At 38.3% G+C, this 23852-nt stretch overlaps 1 protein-coding gene across 3 annotated transcripts in view; it reads right to left on the bottom strand.

Moving 5' to 3' along the window:
- The window catches only part of LOC121377237 (E3 ubiquitin-protein ligase TRIM56-like), a 31798-nt gene extending 12119 nt beyond the window's left edge, over positions 1-19679 (bottom strand). Inside the window, exons 1-3 of one of the 3 annotated variants that reach the window (XM_041505148.1) lie at positions 19335-19679; positions 2501-4057; positions 634-1831 (exon numbers count right to left, since the gene is read on the bottom strand). In XM_041505148.1, the coding sequence (XP_041361082.1) occupies positions 1632-1831; positions 2501-3893 (1593 nt within the window). In that variant the 5' untranslated portion in view covers positions 3894-4057; positions 19335-19679 and the 3' untranslated portion in view covers positions 634-1631. Of the gene's footprint in view, positions 1-633; positions 1832-2500; positions 4058-15455; positions 15861-19334 lie in introns of those variants that run through there. The other 2 variants (XM_041505145.1, XM_041505147.1) reach the window with 2 other exon arrangements.
- Positions 19680-23852: the final 4173 nt, after the last annotated feature.

Genomic DNA, 23852 nt, shown 5'->3' with positions numbered 1-23852 from the left:
TCATTATTTCACTTCGCAGATTTTTAGTTTTAAAATCAGCAATTCAAAGGAATTGTGGAAGGTGGGGGAAGTTGAATTATGTACCTAGTAATAAGAGAAGACGGGTATATCTTGGTGGTAAACGAATCGCCCGAGGTCATAGCATGTACGGAGCTATACAGTTGGGTGGCGTTGATAAACAAAAAGATACAATTACATTGCAGAAAGGTAAAATGAATGACTGTATTAAAGAAGAATTCCGCAGAATTAAATGTGTCGCCCATCATAAATTGTTGGGTGTCACTGACAGTTGCATCCACAAGATCTTCAACTAAATATATTTTAAATTAGAACTATATTTCAATGTGATCTAGATTATAAATCAGATCTAAGCGATATCATACATACATATACGTAGGCGTAATTATAAACCATGTTTTTTTCATGTAAGGTTTATTGTTTGTTGAGCAAAAAGCAAATATATTTTACTTAAACTGTTTAATTAATTCATTTTCAATTTTACTCATATGCATTGTTATGAACATCCATAGGAAAACACACACACACACATACACGCACACATACAGAAAGAGAGAGAGAGAGAGAGAGAGAGAGAGAGAGAGAGAGAGAGAGAGAGAGAGAGAGAGAGAGAGAGAGAGAGAGAATTAGTTAGTTTGGGACAGTTTGTGAGAAATGGAGCTTAATACAAAACTTTAACGTTAAGCTAAATGAAAAAATGCTTAATTAATTAATTTTAAAATTTTTTCACAGAATCTGTGATGAACATAATTTCATCCATGTAGGACTTATACTGTGTGAGGAATGGATATAAACGAGGGATTTTTAAGCAAACCTTTAATGTTGCGTAAATAGCAAATATATTTTAATTAATTAATTATGTTCAGAAACATTGTGATGAATGTCCATAGGAACAATTGTAAAACAAGTTGCATCGATCTAGTAGTTATAGTTTGCTAGGAATCGAATAAACACAAAACTTTAACATTAAGCTAAATTCAAATCTATTTGAGTTAAAATGTTTTAATCCTTTTCACAGGCACGGTGACGAACACCCATAGATGCAACTATAAACCAAGTTTCACTGACCTAGGATTTATAGTTTGTGAGAAAATTTAATGCAAACGTTGATGCCGTCACGGCCGCTGTTGGAATAATAATATCAATATATCGCCAGAAGTAACTACTGAACACTCTCTGAAGTGGTCAGACTAAGCCCACAACTAAAAGCTGATGGTAAATACAGGTGTGTGGTCTGGATAGCCACAAGAGACAAGCACCTGTAGCGGTTGGAGAGACCAGGTCTGAGATGTGGAGGTGGACAGCGAACGAAGTTGAAAGATGGAGGAGTTGTTAGATCGGAAATAAATGAGATGGAATTCAAAGGAGTAAAAGGAAAGAGGGCAGTGGGATAAAAAGAAACAAAGTTCCATTGACCTAGAATTTATAGTTTGTGAGAAACTTTAATGCAAACGTTGATGTTGTCACCGCCGCCGTTGGAAAAGAATATCAATATATCGCCTACTTACTTTGCAATGGCGACACAAAAAGGGAGCCCGTGCCTCTTATACCCCGTCAAGATCTGCTCTTGCATAGGATTGATTACCCTTCAGGACAAGATGTTCTGTATTCCATCACCCAGTAGCCGATATATTTTCTTTTATTCCTTTATTCTGTATCCCAGCTAATAGTGAATCAAAGGACAGAGAATGTACTGTCTTAAATACAGGAACGGCTGCAGTACAATAACATGCATTGCATGTATGATTTCCATGGTTCTTTGAATGTCTGGGGAGGTGGTGCTCACACCAGCATCTTCCACCCGCATACGCAACTGAAATGGGCACATGCTGATCAGTAGAGGTAGCTTATGTTAGGCAGAGAGTTTGTCGTTTTGTAAACCAAGGAAAGGAATACGTGTTTGACAAAATCTCATTCAGGTGATATTAAGATACAGCTTTGTGGTAATAACATGATTAGTTCATCAAATGAGAGAGAGAGAGAGAGAGAGAGAGAGAGAGAGAGAGAGAGAGAGAGAGAGAGAGAGAGAGAGAGAGAGAGAGAGAGTAAGTATAGCATTACATACGACGCTACCGGCCTCGGTGGTGTCGTGGTTAGGCCATCGGTCTACAGGCTGGTAGGTACTGGGTTCGGATCCCAGTCGAGGCATGGGATTTTTAATCCAGATACCGACTCCAAGCCCTGAGTGAGTGCTCCGCAAAGCTCAGTGGGTAGGTGTAAACCACTTGCACCGACCAGTGATCCATAACTGGTTCAACAGAGGCTATGGTTTGTGCTATCCTGCCTGTGGGAAGCGCAAATAAAAGATCCCCGCTGACTGAATGCAGAAACAAGGAAAGGAAAGGAAACGGTTAGTCCTTTCTACGTGTATTCACGTTATATTTAATTAAACAAGTAACATTCACTGCATCATATAGAAAACACTTAAAACATTCTCTATTTTATTTTATCTACTTTGGATAATAGGATAAAACATATTTACCCTGTTCTCTTTTGTGAAGTACAAATCTGTCCCCAGACAGTTGCCGACCATTGATACTCATGGAAGTTTTGTCAGGAGCCGTAATGTCATGTCTGTATTGGAGACTTTCAGCAATATCAGCAAATGTTTTCACTCTTTGTTCTAGATTTTGGTGGACGTCTTCACATTGTATGGCTGATACTACCACTATTTTGTTGTCCTTGAGCATATTTTCCTTTGGAAGCAACACAATTGTTACGACCGTTGAATTTTCTTCTATGGTGGCGTCCATCACTTCAATACATGGACTTAATTCTGGCTTGTCATCAAGGATTGCAGTTTTCTGTATGGTTTTATCAATCTGTTCAAAAACTGTTAGATCCATGTTAATTGTCCCCATCTTCAGTTTAGGTAGTTTTGGCGTTTTCATCAGATTCTTCGTTTCGTTTTCAAGAACATGAGACATGTTAATTAATTCTACCTGACATGAAAACTGCAAAGCCTGCTGACAATGCAGGATATGCTCTGCCTTGACGCCTTGCGATTGTGCAATCAATTCTATCTGCTCAGTCCTAAGAGCTTTTTGTTTGGCTGCCTTTGAAATAACATCTTCCTTTAGCCGTCTTGTTATTTCCATAACTTTGGCAATGGTTTTGTTACTCTTTTCATCAATGTCAATCAACATATTACGTTCTCTCACAGCTACTGTTTGATTACCTACTGCTAAGCTTTCTGAAACTGTCTTGAGTGTTTCTTCTGATACCTGTAAACACTTCAAACCAGCTCTGATTAAGGTTTTTTTCTCATTATAAATATCTTTCAGATTGCATATATCATGATCCCTATGGGAGACAAGGGCACAGTTGGGACACACGGGTGTTGAGCAACCCTTGCAGAAAATCTCTAACTTAACATTTTCGTGATTTTGACACATCTCATTTTCCTGGAAATACTCATCTTGAGACATGTTAATCAATTCCGTTATGAGAACCGTCTTATGGGTCTTTGTAGTTGTAAATTTTCGGTGACAAGCTGTACATCCTTCACACATATACTGCTGGCAATCGAAGCAGCGAAATGACGCTTTTGAATCATTTGGACATTCATGACAGATTGTATCTCCTGTTCTATTTTTCAACGCAATATATTCAACTAAATTACTTAGTACCTTGTTCTGTTGAAATGTTGCCTCGATGGAATTGCGAACAGGCCATACGTGTTGACAGTTAGGACACGTCACTCCTTGTGGTGAGTTTTCCCAGAGAGAAATGAGACACTGACAACAAAATGAGTGGTGACACGGGAGAATGCGCGGACATTTCTCTCCATCGTTGAAATATTCCATGCAAATCTCACAGGTCACGAACTCGTCTCTTATTTCGAGAATTGGAACATACGGACTCTCAGCCATCATGAATGAAACTTTGAATACCTAGCTTTAACTTTCATTCGAACACATTCAGTAAAGTCACAATACCTCTCGTGTTGTGTTAGTCGTATATCAAGGCAAATGAAAAGTTAGGCTTGATTGTCGAACTTGCGTCGATATGTAACATATTCCATCTCTTCCATGATGACCTAAAATTTCGAGAAGAAATTCAATAATTAATGACTATATTCATAGCCTCATGGGGCTTAACATTCACATTCAGAGAAATCTGTTGTAACGCATACCTGTCATGGGCGCGGGTGTCGGCTCATGCCGACTCTTCAGTCCAGGGCAGGATGTGTACAAACAAACACATGTGGATAAATACACACATACATATACTTAATACATACACGTGCGCGTTCGCACATAGAAACATACACGGTAAACATATAACAAAAATACAACCAGCATGTAGGAAAATAGCAATAGGGCAATTTTATATTTTTACGAGTATAACCTTTGATCAACGAATTTAGAGTGTACCGCCTTCCAGAAAGTGACAAATAATTCAAGTTCATTTTATGTATCGTGATCTAATCACATTTTCCAACATGGCGTTTTTGTAATTTCACCAAACTAATGACAGGGGTGGTATCTGCCGTAATATTTTCTCTTAGATTACGTAGTTCGTGGCTGAATTTTGTTTTGAGGGTGGTGAATATCCAAAACACTGCCGATTCCCCTCCTATTCCCGCCATTCTGAATAAGACCCATTCTTTGACAACCCTAAATCCGTTGAGGTATTCTTCCAAACATATAGTCTGCTTCCCCTTTGTCATTCTGAAATGTTCTGTATTTGGTTTAACAACTGGTTTTCCTACTCACATAAATACAATACTTTGTTTTTAAATTCTGATGATAAAAGCAGTTTATCTATTCTTGGAACTTGATCATATATGACTTATATATCAGTAGTACTTAAAAAGTAAAGTTTGTTTTATTTAACGACGCCACTAGAGCACATTGATTTTTTATTTTATCATCGGCTATTGTACGTCAAACATATTGTCATTCTGACACTGTTTTTAGAGGAAACCCGCTGTCGCGACATAGGCTACTCTTTTACCACAGGCAGCAAGGGATCTTTTATTTGCGCTTCCCACAGGCAGGATAGCACAAACCATGGCCTTTGTTGAACCAGTTATGGATATCTGGTTGGTGCAAGTGGTTTACACCTACCCATTAAGCCTTGCGGAGCACTCACTCAGGGTATGGAGTCGGTATCTGGATTAAAAACCCCATGCCTCCACTAGGATCCGAACCCAGTACCTACCAGCCTGTAGACCGATGGCCTAACCACGACGCCAGTCAGTAGTTCTTATAACCCATGATTCTGAATGACATATCAGCAGTTGTATTTATAAACTCTGCCTATGAACTTAAGTCACATTGACAGAGTGGATAAAACGCTACACTCTGAAATGTCTTGCGAACCGGTGCAAAACCTGCCAGTTGACACTTTTATGTTCTCACATATTACTAATATACCGAGAAACGTGCTCAAATCTATAGGTCACACACTAATTAATGTTATTATTATTATTTACCCTTTAAAACAGTCATAATGTACTTTTACTTGTCTGTTACAACACGCAATAATACTTGTACTGGTAACGTATCTGTTATAGAAGTAGTCGACCACGTTGCTATAATACCACAGACGATTATTTAATATTAGACTTTCAATCTGCTTTAAGATCACAATTTAATTTTCACACTAGTACTTTAAACCTGGTCACACACTATGTACTGTTTGGCGCCATTTAAAACACTGACCCAAAATGCAAGCCTAACGTGACTATCTAGATTCCAGTTTACCAAATCAATTCCTGTTGTCAATGATGTTAACTCCTACTAATAAAACTCAGAACACCAACATACGTGTGGTATCTCACATTTAATCTACCTGGAAAACAAATAGGTATCATACTAGTTAACGCTTTTATTTCCAACTTTCAATCTGCTTTAAGATCACCGTTTAATGTTTCACGCTAGTCCTTTACACCTTGTCACACAGTTGGGGTATTATCTCGTCGTATATGTTCTCTGGATTACATTATGTACCGCGTGGCGCCATTCAAAACACTCACCCACAATACAAGCTAGCTAGATTACACTATGTACCGCGTGGCGCCATTCAAAACACTCACCCACAATACAAGCCTAGCTAGATTACACTATGTACCGCGTGGCGCCATTCAAAACACTGACCCAAAATACAAGCTACCTAGATTACACTATGTACCGCGTGGCGCCATTCAAAACACTCACCCACAATACAAGCCTAGCTAGATTACACTATGTACCGCGTGGCGCCATTCAAAACACTGACCCAAAATACAAGCTACCTAGATTACACTATGTACCGCGTGGCGCCATTCAAAACACTGACCCAAAATACAAGCTACCTAGATTACACTATGTACCGCGTGGCGCCATTCAAAACACTCACCCAAAATACAAGCCTAGCTAGATTACACTATGTACCGCGAGGCGCCATTCAAAACACTCACCCACAATACAAGCCTAGCTAGATTACACTATGTACCGCGTGGCGCCATTCAAAACACTGACCCAAAATACAAGCTACCTAGATTACATTATGTACCGCGTGGCGCCATTCAAAACACTCACCCAAAATACAAGCCTAGCTAGATTACACTATGTACCGCGAGGCGCCATTCAAAACACTGACCCAAAATACAAGCCTAGCTAGATTACACTATGTACCGCGAGGCGCCATTCAAAACACTCACCCACAATACAAGCCTAGCTAGATTACATTATGTACCGCGTGGCGCCATTCAAAACACTCACCCAAAATACAAGCCTAGCTAGATTACACTATGTACCGCGAGGCGCCATTCAAAACACTGACCCAAAATACAAGCCTAGCTAGATTACACTATGTACCGCGAGGCGCCATTCAAAACACTGACCCAAAATACAAGCTACCTAGATTACACTATGTACCGCGTGGCGCCATTCAAAACACTGACCCAAAATAAAAGCCTAGCTAGATTACACTATGTACCGCGAGGCGCCATTCAAAACACTCACCCACAATACAAGCCTAGCTAGATTACATTATGTACCGCGTGGCGCCATTCAAAACACTCACCCAAAATACAAGCCTAGCTAGATTACACTATGTACCGCGAGGCGCCATTCAAAACACTGACCCAAAATACAAGCCTAGCTAGATTACACTATGTACCGCGAGGCGCCATTCAAAACACTGACCCAAAATACAAGCTACCTAGATTACACTATGTACCGCGTGGCGCCATTCAAAACACTGACCCAAAATAAAAGCCTAGCTAGATTACACTATGTACCGCGTGGCGCCATTCAAAACACTCACCCAAAATAAAAGCCTAACTAGATTACACTATGTACCTCGTGGCGCCATTCAAAACACTCACCCAAAATACAAGCCTAGCTAGATTGTGTGAGGTCAGGTAGAATTGTAAGTGTTTCAGTAAACGAAGTATTAGAGCTGTTATTAGAGGGGGTTCGCGACCACATCGTTACTGTTCAGGGTAGTCATAGGTCCCCAGTTTGTATGAAGTTCGTGACGTCCATGGTGGGGTGGTGAGAGATGGTTGTGAGGTCAGGTAGAATTGTAAGTGTTTCAGTAAACGAAGTATTAGAGCTGTTATTAGAGGGTGTTCGCGACCACATCGTTACTGTTCAGGGTAGTCATAGGTCCCCAGTTTGTATGCTGGTGACATCCGTGGTGGGGTGGTGAGAGATGGTTGTGAGGTCAGGTAGAATTGTAAGTGTTTCAGTAAACGAAGTATTAGAGCTGTTATTAGAGGGCGTTCGCGACCACATCGTTACTGTTCAGGGTAGTCATAGGTCCCCAGTTTGTATGAAGTTGGTGACGTCCATGGTGGGGTGGTGAGAGATGGTTGTGAGGTCAGGTAGAATTGTAAGTGTTTCAGTAAACGAAGTATTAGAGCTGTTATTAGAGGGCGTTCGCGACCACATCGTTACTGTTCAGGGTAGTCATAGGTCCCCAGTTTGTATGAAGTTGGTGACGTCTATGGTGGGGTGGTGAGAGATGATTGTGAGGTCAGGTAGAATTGTAAGTGTTTCAGTAAACGAAGTATTAGAGCTGTTATTAGAGGGGGTTCGCGACCACATCGTTACTGTTCAGGGTAGTCATAGGTCCCCAGTTTGTATGAAGTTGGTGACGTCCATGGTGGTGTGGTGAGAGATGTTTGTGAGGCCAGGTAGAATTGTAAGTGTTTCAGTAAACGAAGTATTAGAGCTGTTATTAGAGGGCGTTCGCGACCACATCGTTACTGTTCAGGGTAGTCATAGGTCCCCAGTTTGTATGAAGTTGGTGACGTCCATGGTGGGGTGGTGAGAGATGGTTGTGAGGTCAGGTAGAATTGTAAGTGTTTCAGTAAACGAAGTATTAGAGCTGTTATTAGAGGGGGTTCGCGACCACATCGTTACTGTTCAGGGTAGTCATAGGTCCCCAGTTTGTTGGTGACGTCCACGGCATGACTTCACACATGTATAATAACAATGATACCATACATCTTGGTGGTTAAAATAAGTAAAACGTCCACACAACACATAAAACAGTCTGTCAAGTTTAATATCTAGTTAAGTAGTAAAATTCTTTCAGTTTTCTTTAGAACATACATGCAGTTTATTCTGATTATACGTCAGCTATTCTCAGAAATACTCTTTATTCCGCGAATAACTGCCTTCGTCTATTCTAGGAAATATTCTATATATGGCCAGTCATACCTGTGTGTGTGTGTGTGTGTGTGTGTGTGTATGTAAACTAATTTGTTAATGTTACTCCGCCGATGCTAGTAAGTTCAACTTCAATACATAATAAGTTCAATAGTTTTATGTACACAACATTATATTCTATAATGTTTTCTTTCAACTGAAAATAGTCATATGTATTGGTGTTATCCTTTTGTTATCGAATAACCTGGTAATACAACACAAACTGGCCTGTATCCCCATTTGTCGATTACATTCCCAAACACCAAACTGCACAGTTGACGATATACAACCTCGACTGCCCTTTGAACTATTAACCTGTTTGTTTTCATGTAGGGTCGTTCTAATGTGTACTGTAGTGCGAGTGTTATAATAGACAGTGACAATCCACAACATACATACCACGTGGAAATCAATATATATATATCTTACATAGCGCTATTTACTACACTGGTGACAAATGTGACACATATCATGTAGAAATATGTTTGTATAGACGGGTTTTTCCGATTGTCGCCCAGCAGTTTTTAACGTTGTCGATAGATGGCATAACCGTACGCCGCCATTAAGGGAGTGAAATTCACGCAACAATAACATGTGACGGTATATTGCAGCTGGGTGCAATTTCAATCTTTATGACTTTTTTGGAATGTGTTGCAAAAGCAAAACCAGTCTCTCGGATAATTCAACCTTATTTAAAGATTGTATATTCATATTAATATCGGTGAAAATCTGTGAATGATTAAAAACATAAATAGTAAAGCACCTATACACGCCAATACAAAGCATAGCGAATAAATTAAACACACGCAAGTGTAAATAATTTTGATGGTTATTAAGTGACCATTTGATACCCTCGTCTGCTGAGGCTAAAATATTGTTTTAAAGTTCAATACATTAGGCTATACAAGTGTCCAGGGAAATTATATTTGCTTGCATAAGTTTAAATTATTCGTTATGCTTTTATTTTCGTGTGTATATATGCATGCTTTATTATTTACGTTTTTAATGATTAATACACTTCCACCAACTTTGATATCAACCTACAATCTTTAAATGAGGTTGTATTAATCGACAGACTGGTTTTGCTTTCACAAAATGTACTAAGAAGGTAATAAATATTGAAAATACACCCAGATGCAATGCCTTCACATGTTATTATTGTGCGAGTTTCACTCGCTAAATGGCGGACCGATCACGTGATTCTAAACATGGCCGCGCACAGTACTTTGACGTCACTGGCCAATAAACCCGTCTATATTTTGCGAAAAGAAATTTTTACGATATTGTTTTGTTTACTACCTGCATAGCCGTACGGGGGGTCCCATGTGGGTGGGGTGAGGGATGGTTGTGAGGGTTGGACAGGCATATTTTGGCTCGAATTAAACGAAAATGACCGAATCTGGATTTGTACATGCATTACAGCTATTAATGCGAGTAGAATGACAGAAATATATGGTAAAACGTTTTTCCCGAATTTGAATATTTGCTCCATCATTGGTGGGGGAGGGCACACCTCCCCCCCCCCCCCCCCCCCCCGTACTGTACACGTATGGCTACCCGTAGATGTGCTGTTAGAAGGTACTACAAGTTATACATATTAAAAATAATTATGTAGCACGGTAGGAAAACGAAATTATTTTCTATTATAATATTCTGTTGTCAAACACTGATGTAATGCAGTAATGTAAGACATTAATATTAAAAAAGCTCCTCTCCTATACTTGCATGTGACATATTGTGGAATCGTTTGCGATAAATAATCACAATTTAAAAGACTTCACAAACAATATATGCATACAATATTACTCGATAATATATGAATTGTAAAGTGTTGTCACTGGAGATAAATAGCAGTTTCTACAGGAATCCTTAACTAAAAACACCTGTTCCATCCAATACCCCACGACTAGTATATCAAAGGTCGTGATATGTTTCATCCTGCTTATGGGAAGTGCATATAAAAAACCTTGTTGTTAATGAAATTAGCCGATGATTAATAAATCAATGTGTTCTAGTCGTTTCATTAAAGAAAATAAACTTGACATTTTGGTCACCCTACTAAACATTCTAACCTATCATTTGATTCTTGAATTAACAGAAAAGAAGAGTGAGTACGCGGGAAAACTGAGACGTCACACGTTTAACGTGTCGGTCATCCTTTTCAGATATGAAAAGAATTCACAGACATCAGTATGGGATAACTTAGACCCACAATAGTGAAATTCAGCGTGTGTCCCCGTTTAATAGTGTTAAATATCTTACCCATTTCATATCTCCTCCATACACACAATAGTAGAATTCAGTATGTGGTCCGTTTAATAGTGTTAAATATCTTACCCATTTAATATCGCCTCCATACACACAACAGTAGAATTCAGTATGTGGTCCGTTTAATAGTGTTAAATATCTTACCCATTTAATATCGCCTCCATACACACAACAGTAGAATTCAGTATGTGGTCCGTCTAATAGTGTTAAATATCTTACCCATTTAATATCGCCTCCAGACACACAATAGTAGAATTCAGTATGTGGTCCGTTTAATAGTGTTAAATATCTTACCCATTTAATATCGCCTCCATACACACAATAGTAGAATTCAGTATGTGGTCCGTTTAATAGTGTTAAATATCTTACCCATTTAATATCGCCTCCAGACACACAATAGTAGAATTCAGTATGTGGTCCGTTTAATAGTGTTAAATATCTTACCCATTTAATATCGCCTCCAGACACACAATAGTAGAATTCAGTATGTGGTCCGTTTAATAGTGTTAAATATCTTACCCATTTAATATCGCCTCCAGACACACAATAGTAGAATTCAGTATGTGGTCCGTTTAATAGTGTTAAATATCTTACCCATTTAATATCGCCTCCAGACACACAACAGTAGAATTCAGTATGTGGTCCGTTTAATAGTGTTAAATATCTTACCCATTTAATATCGCCTCCATACACACAACAGTAGAATTCAGTATGTGGTCCGTTTAATAGTGTTAAATATCTTACCCATTTAATATCGCCTCCAGACACACAACAGTAGAATTCAGTATGTGGTCCGTTTAATAGTGTTAAATATCTTACCCATTTAATATCGCCTCCAGACACACAACAGTAGAATTCAGTATGTGGTCCGTTTAATAGTGTTAAATATCTTACCCATTTAATATCGCCTCCAGACACACAATAGTAGAATTCAGTATGTGGTCCGTTTAATAGTGTTAAATATCTTACCCATTTAATATCTCCTCCAGACACACAATAGTAGAATTCAGTATGTGGTCCGTTTAATAGTGTTAAATATCTTACCCATTTAATATCTCCTCCAGACACACAATAGTAGAATTCAGTATGTGGTCCGTTTAATAGTGTTAAATATCTTACCCATTTAATATCGCCTCCATACACACAATAGTAGAATTCAGTATGTGGTCCGTTTAATAGTGTTAAATATCTTACCCATTTAATATCGCCTCCATACACACAATAGTAGAATTCAGTATGTGGTCCGTTTAATAGTGTTAAATATCTTACCCATTTAATATCGCCTCCATACACACAACAGTAGAATTCAGTATGTGGTCCGTTTAATAGTGTTAAATATCTTACCCATTTAATATCGCCTCCATACACACAACAGTAGAATTCAGTATGTGGTCCGTTTAATAGTGTTAAATATCTTACCCATTTAATATCTCCTCCAGACACACAACAGTAGAATTCAGTATGTGGTCCGTTTAATAGTGTTAAATATCTTACCCATTTAATATCTCCTCCAGACACACAACAGTAGAATTCAGTATGTGGTCCGTTTAATAGTGTTAAATATCTTACCCATTTAATATCTCCTCCAGACACACAACAGTAGAATTCAGTATGTGGTCCGTTTAATAGTGTTAAATATCTTACCCATTTAATATCTCCCCGAGACACACAACAGTAGAATTCAGTATGTGGTCCGTTTAATAGTGTTAAATATCTTACCCATTTAATATCGCCTCCATACACACAATAGTAGAATTCAGTATGTGGTCCGTTTAATAGTGTTAAATATCTTACCCATTTAATATCGCCTCCATACACACAATAGTAGAATTCAGTATGTGGTCCGTTTAATAGTGTTAAATATCTTACCCATTTAATCGCCTCCATACACGCCTCCATACATTCAGTATGTGGTCCGTTTAATAGTGTTAAATATCTTACCCATTTCATATCGCCTCCAGACACACAACAGTAGAATTCAGTATGTGGTCCGTTTAATAGTGTTAAATATCTTACCCATTTAATATCGCCTCCATACACACAACAGTAGAATTCAGTATGTGGTCCGTTTAATAGTGTTAAATATCTTACACATTTAATATCTCCTCCAGACAGACAACAGTAGAATTCAGTATGTGGTCCGTTTAATAGTGTTAAATATCTTACCCATTTAATATCGCCTCCATACACACAATAGTAGAATTCAGTATGTGGTCCGTTTAATAGTGTTAAATATCTTACCCATTTAATATCGCCTCCATACACACAATAGTAGAATTCAGTATGTGGTCCGTTTAATAGTGTTAAATATCTTACCCATTTAATATCGCCTCCATACACACAATAGTAGAATTCAGTATGTGGTCCGTTTAATAGTGTTAAATATCTTACCCATTTAATATCTCCTCCAGACACACAACAGTAGAATTCAGTATGTGGTCCGTTTAATAGTGTTAAATATCTTACCCATTTAATATCTCCTCCAGACACACAACAGTAGAATTCAGTATGTGGTCCGTTTAATAGTGTTAAATATCTTACCCATTTAATATCTCCCCGAGACACACAACAGTAGAATTCAGTATGTGGTCCGTTTAATAGTGTTAAATATCTTACCCATTTAATATCTCCCCGAGACACACAACAGTAGAATTCAGTATGTGGTCCGTTTAATAGTGTTAAATATCTTACCCATTTAATATCGCCTCCATACACACAACAGTAGAATTCAGTATGTGGTCCGTTTAATAGTGTTAAATATCTTACCCATTTAATATCGCCTCCATACACACAATAGTAGAATTCAGTATGTGGTCCGTTTAATAGTGTTAAATATCTTACCCATTTAATATCGCCTCCTACACACAATAGTAGAATTCAGTATGTGGTCCGTTTAATAGTGTTAAATATCTTACCCATTTAATCTCTCCTCCAGACACACTTAAGTAGAATTCAGTATGTGGTCCGTTTAATAGTGTTAAATATCTTACCCATTTAATATCGCCTCCATACACACAATAGTAGAATTCAGTATGTGGTCCGTTTAATAGTGTTAAATATCTTACACATTTAATATCGCCTCCATACACACAATAGTAGAATTCAGTATGTGGTCCGTTTAATAGTGTTAAATATCTTACCCATTTAATATCGCCTCCATACACACAATAGTAGAATTCAGTATGTGGTCCGTTTAATAGTGTTAAATATCTTACCCATTTAATATCGCCTCCATACACACAATAGTAGAATTCAGTATGTGGTCCGTTTAATAGTGTTAAATATCTTACCCATTTAATATCGCCTCCATACACACAATAGTAGAATTCAGTATGTGGTCCGTTTAATAGTGTTAAATATCTTACCCATTTCATATCGCCTCCAGACACACAACAGTAGAATTCAGTATGTGGTCCGTTTAATAGTGTTAAATATCTTACCCCTTTCATATCGCCTCCATACACACAACAGTAGAATTCAGTATGTGGTCCGTTTAATAGTGTTAAATATCTTACCCATTTAATATCGCCTCCAGACACACAATAGTAGAATTCAGTATGTGGTCCGTTTAATAGTGTTAAATATCTTACCCATTTAATATCGCCTCCATACACACAATAGTAGAATTCAGTATGTGGTCCGTTTAATAGTGTTAAATATCTTACCCATTTAATATCGCCTCCATACACACAATAGTAGAATTCAGTATGTGGTCCGTTTAATAGTGTTAAATATCTTACCCATTTAACATCTCCTCCAGACACACAACAGTAGAATTCAGTATGTGGTCCGTTTAATAGTGTTAAATATCTTACCCATTTAACATCGCCTCCATACACACAACAGTAGAATTCAGTATGTGGTCCGTTTAATAGTGTTAAATATCTTACCCATTTAATATCGCCTCCATACACACAACAGTAGAATTCAGTATGTGGTCCGTTTAATAGTGTTAAATATCTTACCCATTTAATATCGCTTCCATACACACAATAGTAGAATTCAGTATGTGGTCCGTTTAACCATTCCGTGTATTAGATAACAAATTTGTGGTTACTGTGTTAAATTAAAAAAAAAAACCGATGGATATAGGGTAAATTAATAAATAAATGTTTTTATTAACAAAATAAAAATTAGGGCGAAACGACCCTACATCGGGTCGAAACGAGTCTGTTAGTGGTACGAATGGACCCTGGTCGAAACGACTCGGTGGTACGAATGGACCCTGGTCGAAACGACGCGAGCTGTTTAGTACTACACGAACCCAGATAACAAACCTGACCGAACATTACAACCCGTGATACATACGTGCTTGTATGGGCGTATCAGAGACTTTCAAAGAGGTTCTGTATATTAATACGTAATTTTGGATAATGTGTTTGGGTTTTTTCAAATTACAGACCTGCATAAACGAAAACAGATAACCGAACTGTGTATTTTATAAGACCATTAGATTGACACAAAATAAATATAAAAATAAAGAAATAAAATAAACAACCCAGAGCTTTAAAAACAAGTTACCTTATTTCCAGTAGATCGTCCATGACGAGTTGTGTATTTTGAATTCATTCCTGTGCAATAACAACGATATCACACGTCTTGGTAGTTAAAATAAATAAAACTTCCTCACAGCAAACAAAACAGTCTGTCAAGTTTAGCCGTTACTTAAGTAGTAGAAGTCTTTCAGTTTCTATCTAAAACATAGTTGACATTTTAGCTCTTCTCCAAAATACTCTTTATTTCGCGTATAACGTCTTTCGTCTATTCTCGGAAATATTCCATATATGGCCACTCATACCCGTATGCGTGTATGTACTACTTTGTTAATATTACTCCGTCGAAGCCAGTAAGTTCGATTTCATCAACTCGCAAAATAATAAAATTCAATAATTGTATCTACACCACTACCTTATGTTCTATAATTTTTTACCTTTATCCACAACGTACATACCATGTTGAAATCAATATGTTGGCCCTGGCGCTATTCACAACACTGACCCAGATACACAATTTACCTGGCGACTAACATGACCGAGACGCGTGAAATATGTCATTGTACGGTTTAGGGGTGGGGCGTAGCCCAGTGGTAAAGCGCTCGCTTAATGCGCGGTCGGTTTGGGATCGATCCCATTTGGTGGGTTCATTTGGCGTTTTCTCGTTCAAGCCAGTGCACCACGACTGATATATTAAAGGCCGTGGTATGTGCCATCGATCTACAGGCTGGTAGGTAATGAGTTCGGATCTCAGTCCAGATACCGACTCCAAACCCTGAGTGAGTGCTCCGCAAGGCTCATTGGGTAGGTATAAACCACTTGCACCGACCAGTGATCCATAACTGGTTCAACAAAGACCATGCTTTGTGCTATCCTGCCTGTGGGAAGCGCATATAAAAGATCCTTTGCTGTTAATCGAAAAGAGTAGCCCATGAAGTGGCGATAGCGGGTTTTCTCCTTCAATATCTGTGTGGTCCTTAACCTTATGTCCGACACTATATAACCGTAAATAAAATGTGTTGAGTGCGTCGTTAAATAAAACATTTCTTTCCTTCTGAGTACAGTTTACTCAACTAGGTCTTTACACTACTGATTTCTTTACTACCCGCCGACAGGCTGTTAGAAGGTATTGTAAATTAAAATACACATAGGGAATATACAGATTAAGTAGTAGAAGTCCTTTTAGTTGCTTTGTAAAACATAGTTTATTTTGATTACACTATCCACTATACTGACACAGACACGCACACACAAGTCAACCTGATCTGCATATATTAAAACGTTCTCTCTATTTAAATAAAACTATGTGTATTCATTCCGTCTTTCTAACGTGTATTGTGTTGGAGTGATATAGTACATAGAAAGAAAGAAAGAAATGTTTTATTTAACGACGCACTCAACACATTTTATTTCCGGTTATATGGCGTCAGACATATGGTTAAGGACCACACAGATTTTGAGAGGAATCCCGCTGTCGCCACTACATGGGCTACTCTTTCCGATTAGCAGCAAGGGATCTTTTATTTGCGTTTCCCACAGGCAGGACAGCACACACCATGGCCTTTGTTGAACCAGTTATGGATCACTGGTCGGTGCAAGTGGTTTATACCTACCCAGTGAGCTTGCGGAGCACTCACTCAGGGTTTGGAGTCGGTATCTGGATTTAAAATTCCATGCCTCGACTGGGATCCGAACTCATTACCTACCAGCCTGTAGATCGATGGCCTAACCAAGACGCCACCGAGGCTGGTGATATAGTAAATAGCGACAACCTACAACGTACATATCACGTGACAGTCGGTGTATCGTATCTACCGCTATTCAGTACACTGACCCAGACACGAAATTTACCTGACGACTAACGTGACCAAGACATGCGTAAAATATGTCATTGTACAGTTTACTCAACTAGATCTTTACAACTTTTGATTTGTTTACAACCCGCCGACGGGCTGTTAGAAGGTACTGCAAATTAAAATACATATAGGGAATATAATCATGTACCGAATAAAATAAAGAACAAATTATTCAATGAGAATTGTGTTATCCTTTCACTATTAGAGACGTTTCTTATCACTGAAATCAAACATTACTTATATTGTATTGTTTAGATATCCGTAGAACCGAAGTGTTATGGTCAGCCTGTCGTTTCACAAAATGCATTTTCGTATTTTGTTTACACACGCACTTCCGTCTGAGAAGTAGCGGTTATTGATTGAGTTCTAGTCTATTTTTAAGGATATTTTCCGGTTTTAACGTCACAGACTCTTGTTTCACTCTGTTGTAACTGTATCCAAGTGTGTTACAGGTTTATAGATTAATTAACTTAGTGTCCAGTTTTACGAGTTGAAACTAGGGTATGCGCCTTTAATATAACACTGCTAATATCCACAAACATATTAAAGGTCCTCTCTCACAATTGTATGTGATATATTTTGGAATTGTGGGACAAATACACTTTAATACACTGCACACAAAATATATGCAGATGTATTACTCGAGAATATCAGAATTGTAATGCTATTTCTTACACACTTGTTGGTGAGAACACCATTCGTTATTTTTGATGACACATGCTTGTAAACATATATACGTGTGTTGGCATTTCAAAGACGTACGACTGGCTGCTCCTAGGTGATGAAAAGGAATTTAAATTTAATTAAAAACTTTAATATATCACTGTTAATATCCACAAACATATTAAAGGTCTTCTCTCACAGTTGTATGTGACATATTTCGGAACTGTTACATTTACGTGCGACAAATACACATTAATACATTGCACACAAAATATCTGCATATGTATTACTCGAGAATAACAGAATTGTAATGTGTTTTCTTACACATCCGTTGGTGATAACACAATTCATTATTTTTGATAACACATACTTGTTAACACATATACGTGTATTAACATATTAAAGACCAGGTCACCAATGCCATACCATCCAATGAGAAACAAGGAACTGTCAACTCGATCATTCCGTGAAGTACAAGATAATCTGAAATTGACATGTCTGTGAAGCATAAGTCAATTATAGGCGAAGGGCCGTAAATAGGTTTTCGTTGGAAACTGCATTTAAATTTATTTCAAAACTGTTTTTTCAGGATATGTAAGAAATAGAATAAAACATTCGTGTCCTTTAGATACCATTTATCTTACAACTCGTTTTAAAATGTATACAACTCGCTTTCGCTCCTTAGATTCGTTTTAATACCACTCGTTGTAAGATAAATGGTATCTAACGGTCATTCATGTAGTATTCTCCATTTCACTGGGGATAAACAGCAGTTTCAATAAGAATCCTTCCCCAAGCAATGCCCCGACGCTGGTATATCAAGGATGCGGTATGTGCTATTTTGTCTGTGGGAACCCTTGCTGTAAATAGTCGGGGGGGGGGGGGGGGGGGCTGAGCCAATAAAAATTAAAAACGCTAAATAGTGACGGGAAATTTCCGCGCAACCATTTCTACACTGCGAAGGGCATGAGTTCGATCCGTACCCCCATTTCTATGGTTAATGTAATTTTAGGGATAGGGTTAGGGTTAGTCTTTAGAGCCTCTTGCCCCCCCCCCCCCCCCAACCTCCCACCACCACTTCCAACGACAGTGAATAGTATAAAATAGCTTACCCATCTAATACCTCCTACACAAACACAATAGTGCAATTCAGTATGTGGCCCGTTTAACAGTGTTCCCTACACAAACCCAGATAACAAACCTGATCCAACATGACAGCTCGTGATACATACGTGCTTGTATGAGCGTGTGAGGTACTTTCAAAGGGGTTCGTGAATTTTAATGCATAATTTTGGTTAATATTAACTTTTTTGTAAATATCAGACGTTCGTAAAAAAACAAAACAAAAACACCCCTAAACAAGCCAGATCACATTAGAAACAAGTTACCTTATTTCCAGTGGTACGTCCATGGTGAGTTGCGTATTTTGACTTCGCACCTGTACAATAACCACGATACCACACGCCTTCGTGGTTAAAACAAGTAAAACTTCCTCACAACAAATATAGAACAGCCTGTCAAGTTTGCTATCTGGTTAAGTAGTAGCAGTCCTTTCAGTTTCTCTCTAAAACGTAGTTTATTCTGATTACACTTTAGCTAGTCTTCGAAATACTCATCTGTCGCCTGATCTTAGAAATATTCCGTATATGGCCAGTCATACCCGTGTATGTACACCAGTTTGTTAATATTACTCCGCCGTAGCCAGTAAGTTCCACTTCACTTGGTAGCAAAATAATTAAATTCTTAACGCTATTCACTACACTGACCCAGATACACGATTTACCTGGCGACTGACATGACAAAACACGCGTGGAATATGTCATTGTACGGTTTACTCAACTAGATCTCGCGGCTATTGATTTGTGTACTACCCGTCGACGGGCTGTTACAAGGTACTGCAAGTTGAAATACACATAAGAAATATAATCATGTACCGAATCAAATAAAGAACAAATTATTTATTGAGAATGTCCGCAGAATCGAAGTGTTTCTGGTTATCCTGTTGTTTCTAATATTACAATTTTTTTTTTTTAACGCACGTGCGTCTGAGAAGTAGCGGTTATTGATTGAGTTCTAGTCTATTTTTAAAGATATTTTCCGGTTTAAACGTCACAGACTCAAGTTTCACTCTGTTGTAACTGCATCCAAGTGCGTTACAGGTTTGTAGATTAATTAACTTAGTGTCCAGTTTGACGAGTTGAATCTAGGGTCTGCGCCTTTAATATAATACTGCTAACATCCACAAACATATTAAAGGTCCTCTCTCACAATTGTGTGTGGCATATTTCGGAATTGTTACGTTTACGTGCGACAAATACACTTTAATACACTGCACACACAATATATGCATATGTAGTACTCAAGAATATCAGAATTGTAATTTTATTTCTTACACACCTGTTGGTGAGAACACCATTCGTTATTTTTGATGACACATGCGTGTTAACATACATACGTGTGTTGACATTTTAAAGACGTACGACTGGCTGCTCCTAGGTGATGAAAAGGAATTTCAATTTATTTCAAAACTTTTTTTTTTTCAGGATATGTAAGAAATAGAATAAAACATTCGTGTCCTTTAGATACCATTTATCTTACAACTCGTTGTTTTAAAATGTATACAACTTGCTTTCGCTCCTTAGATTCGTTTTAATACCACTCGTTGTAAGATAAATGGTATCTAACGGTCATTCATGTAGTATTCTCCATTTCACTGGGGATAAACAGTAGTTTCAATAAGAATTCTTCCCCAAACAGAATTGTAATGTGTTTTCTTACGCACCCGTTATTTTTGATAACACATACGTGTTAACACATATATGTGCGTAAAATTATTAAAGGTATACGAATGGCTGATCCTAGGTGATGACCAGGTCGCCAATGCCATACCATCCAATGAGAAACAAGGAACTGTCAACTCGATCACTCCGTGACGTACAAGATAATCTTAAATTGACATGTCTGTGACGCACAAGTTAACTATAAGCGCAAGAGCCGTCAATAGGTTTTTGTTGGAAAAGGCATTTAAATTTATTTAAAAACTGAGGTTTTTAGGATATGTAAGAAATAGAATACAACATTCGTCCCCGTTAGATACCATTTATCTTACAACTCGTTGTTTAATAAAACATGTATACCACTCACTTTCGCTCGTTAGATTCGTTTTATAACCACTCGTAAGATAAATGGTATCTAACGGCCACTCGTGTAGTATTCTCTATATAAACCACTCGTTGTAAGATAAATGGTGTCTAACGGCCACTCGTGTAGTATTCTCTATATAAACCACTCGTTGTAAGATAAATGGTGTCTAACGGTCACTCGTGTAGTATTCTCTATATAAACAACTCGTTGTAAGATACATGGTGTCTAACGGTCACTCGTGTAGTATTCTCTATATAAACAACTCGTTGTAAGATAAATGGTATCTAACGGTCACTCGTGTAGTATTCTACATATAAACAACTCGATGTAAGATAAATGGAAGCTAACGGTCACTCATGTAGTATTCTCTATATAAACAACTCGTTGTAAGATAAATGGCATCTAACGGTCACTCATGTAGTATTCTCTATATAAACCACTCGTTGTAAGATAAATGGCATCTAACGGTCACTCATGTAGTATTCTCTATATAAACAACACGTTGTAAGATAAATGTTATCTAACGGTCACTCATGTAGTATTCTCTATATAAACCACTCGTTGTAAGATAAATGGTATCTAACGGTCACTCATGTAGTATTCTCTATATAAACAACTCGATGTAAGATAAATGTTATCTAACGGTCACTCATGTAGTATTCTCTATATAAACCACTCGTTGTAAGATGAATGGTATCTAACGGTCACTCATGTAGTATTCTCTATATAAACAACACGTTGTAAGATGAATGGTATCTAACGGCCACTCATGTAGTATTATCTATATAAACAACTCGTTGTAAGATAAATGGTATCTAACGGTCACTCATGTAGTATTCTCTATATAAACCACTCGTTGTAAGATGAATGGTATCTAACGGTCACTCATGTAGTATTCTCTATATAAACAACACGTTGTAAGATGAATGGTATCTAACGGCCACTCATGTAGTATTATCTATATAAACAACTCATTGTAAGATAAATGGTATCTAACGGCCATTCATGTAGTATTCTCTATATACACCACTCGTTGTAAGATAAATGGTATCTAATGGCCACTCATGTAGTATTCTCTGTTACTGGGGATAAACATCAGTTTCCACAAGAATCTTTCCCCAAACAATGCCCCGACGCTGGTATATCAAGGCCGCGGTATGTGCTATCCTGTCTGTAGGACACCTTGCTGCTAAATTGCTGAAATACCTATATTATGCGGCCACAGTAAATGTTTACTATTATATAAAAGGGATATTTTTAACAACGGTGAAAAGGTGCAGTACATAACGGATACCGGCCCCGGTGGCGTCGTGGTTAGGCCATTGGTCTACAGGCTGGTAGGTACTGGGTTCGGATCCCAGTTGAGGCATGGAATTTTAATCTAGATACCGACTCCAAACCCTGAATGAGTGCTCCGCAAGGTTCAATGGGTAGGTGTAAACCACTTGCACCGACAAGTGATCCATAACTGGATCAACAAAGGTCATGGTTTGTGCTATCCTGCCTGTGGGAAGCGCAAATAAAATATCCCATGCTGCCTGTCGTAAAAGAGTAGCCTATGTGGCGACAGCGGGTTTCCTCTATAAAAAAAAAACAGTGTCAGAATGACCATATGTTTGACGTCCAATAGCCGATGATAAGATAAAAAATCAATGTGCTCTAGTGGCGTCGTTAAATAAAGCAAACTTTACTTTAAATAACGAATATTCACATCTTCAAGAATAATAATATCGATTCAGTTCCGACATCTCTACTGTGTATCAATTTTGGGTAGGAATTAAATAATTAATTGGAAAAAGAAAACAAACTCATTGAGAACGGTAAATTAATACATTCCAATCACCTCATTTTTGAAGGAGGCGACACTTCCAATGTAGATTTATAGTCAGCTGTGGAGCACACAGCCATTAATTAGCAGTACAGATGACACACAAAAAAAGAAATAACAACAAACATTTCAAAGACTATATATGTGACAACCTGTAATCGGCGGCCATCTGTCTTGAGCGGTCGCTTTTCGTTACTCCCTTGTATGACCGCTTAAGACAGGTTTGAATGTGTGGGTGGATGTTTGTCTGCGTGTGTATGTTTGTGCGTGTGCGTGTGCGTATATATATATATATATATATATACTCTTCAAAAGAAGAAACGCAAAACCACATTGTCGTAACATTTGGAGAATTGATTTAATTATTGAATGGTGAGTCCGATAATTACCAAATGTTGCAGGATTGTTCACAATTCACTCTAGTCCATTGTGAGTAAGTGATAGGACACACCACCAAGGTCAAGGTCATCTGGAGTCAATACCGGGTGTGGCCTCCGCGTGTGTTGACAACTGCCTGGCACCGCCTGCCCATTGAAGCAACCAGAGTACGGATGACGTCCCGGGGGATGGTGGCCCACTCGGCCTGCAAGGCTGCGGCCAGCTTGGGCAGGGTCTGTGGCTGTGGTTGTCGCTGTCGGAGGCGTCGGTCCAACTCGTCCCATAGATGCTCAATTGGGTTCAAATCCGGTGATATCGATGGCCAAGGAAGGACATTAATGTTGTTGTTCTGTAGGAAAGCCGTTGTGAGACGTGCTGTGTGAGGCCTGGCGTTGTCATGTTGGAACACTGCGTTGGCGTTGGCCATAACTGGAACGATGTGTGGCCGGAAGATCTGGTCAATGTAGCCCTGTGCATTCAGGTTGCCCTGCACGTGGACCAGGTCAGTTCTGCCAGTGTGTGAGATGGCTGCCCACACCATGACACTACCCCCGCC

The sequence above is a fragment of the Gigantopelta aegis genome, chromosome 7 (assembly GCF_016097555.1).
Source record: "Gigantopelta aegis isolate Gae_Host chromosome 7, Gae_host_genome, whole genome shotgun sequence".
Lineage (NCBI taxonomy): Eukaryota > Metazoa > Mollusca > Gastropoda > Neomphalida > Peltospiridae > Gigantopelta > Gigantopelta aegis.
The sequence above is the reverse complement of the archived record's forward strand: the minus strand, read 5'-3'. Positions and strand labels throughout refer to the sequence as shown.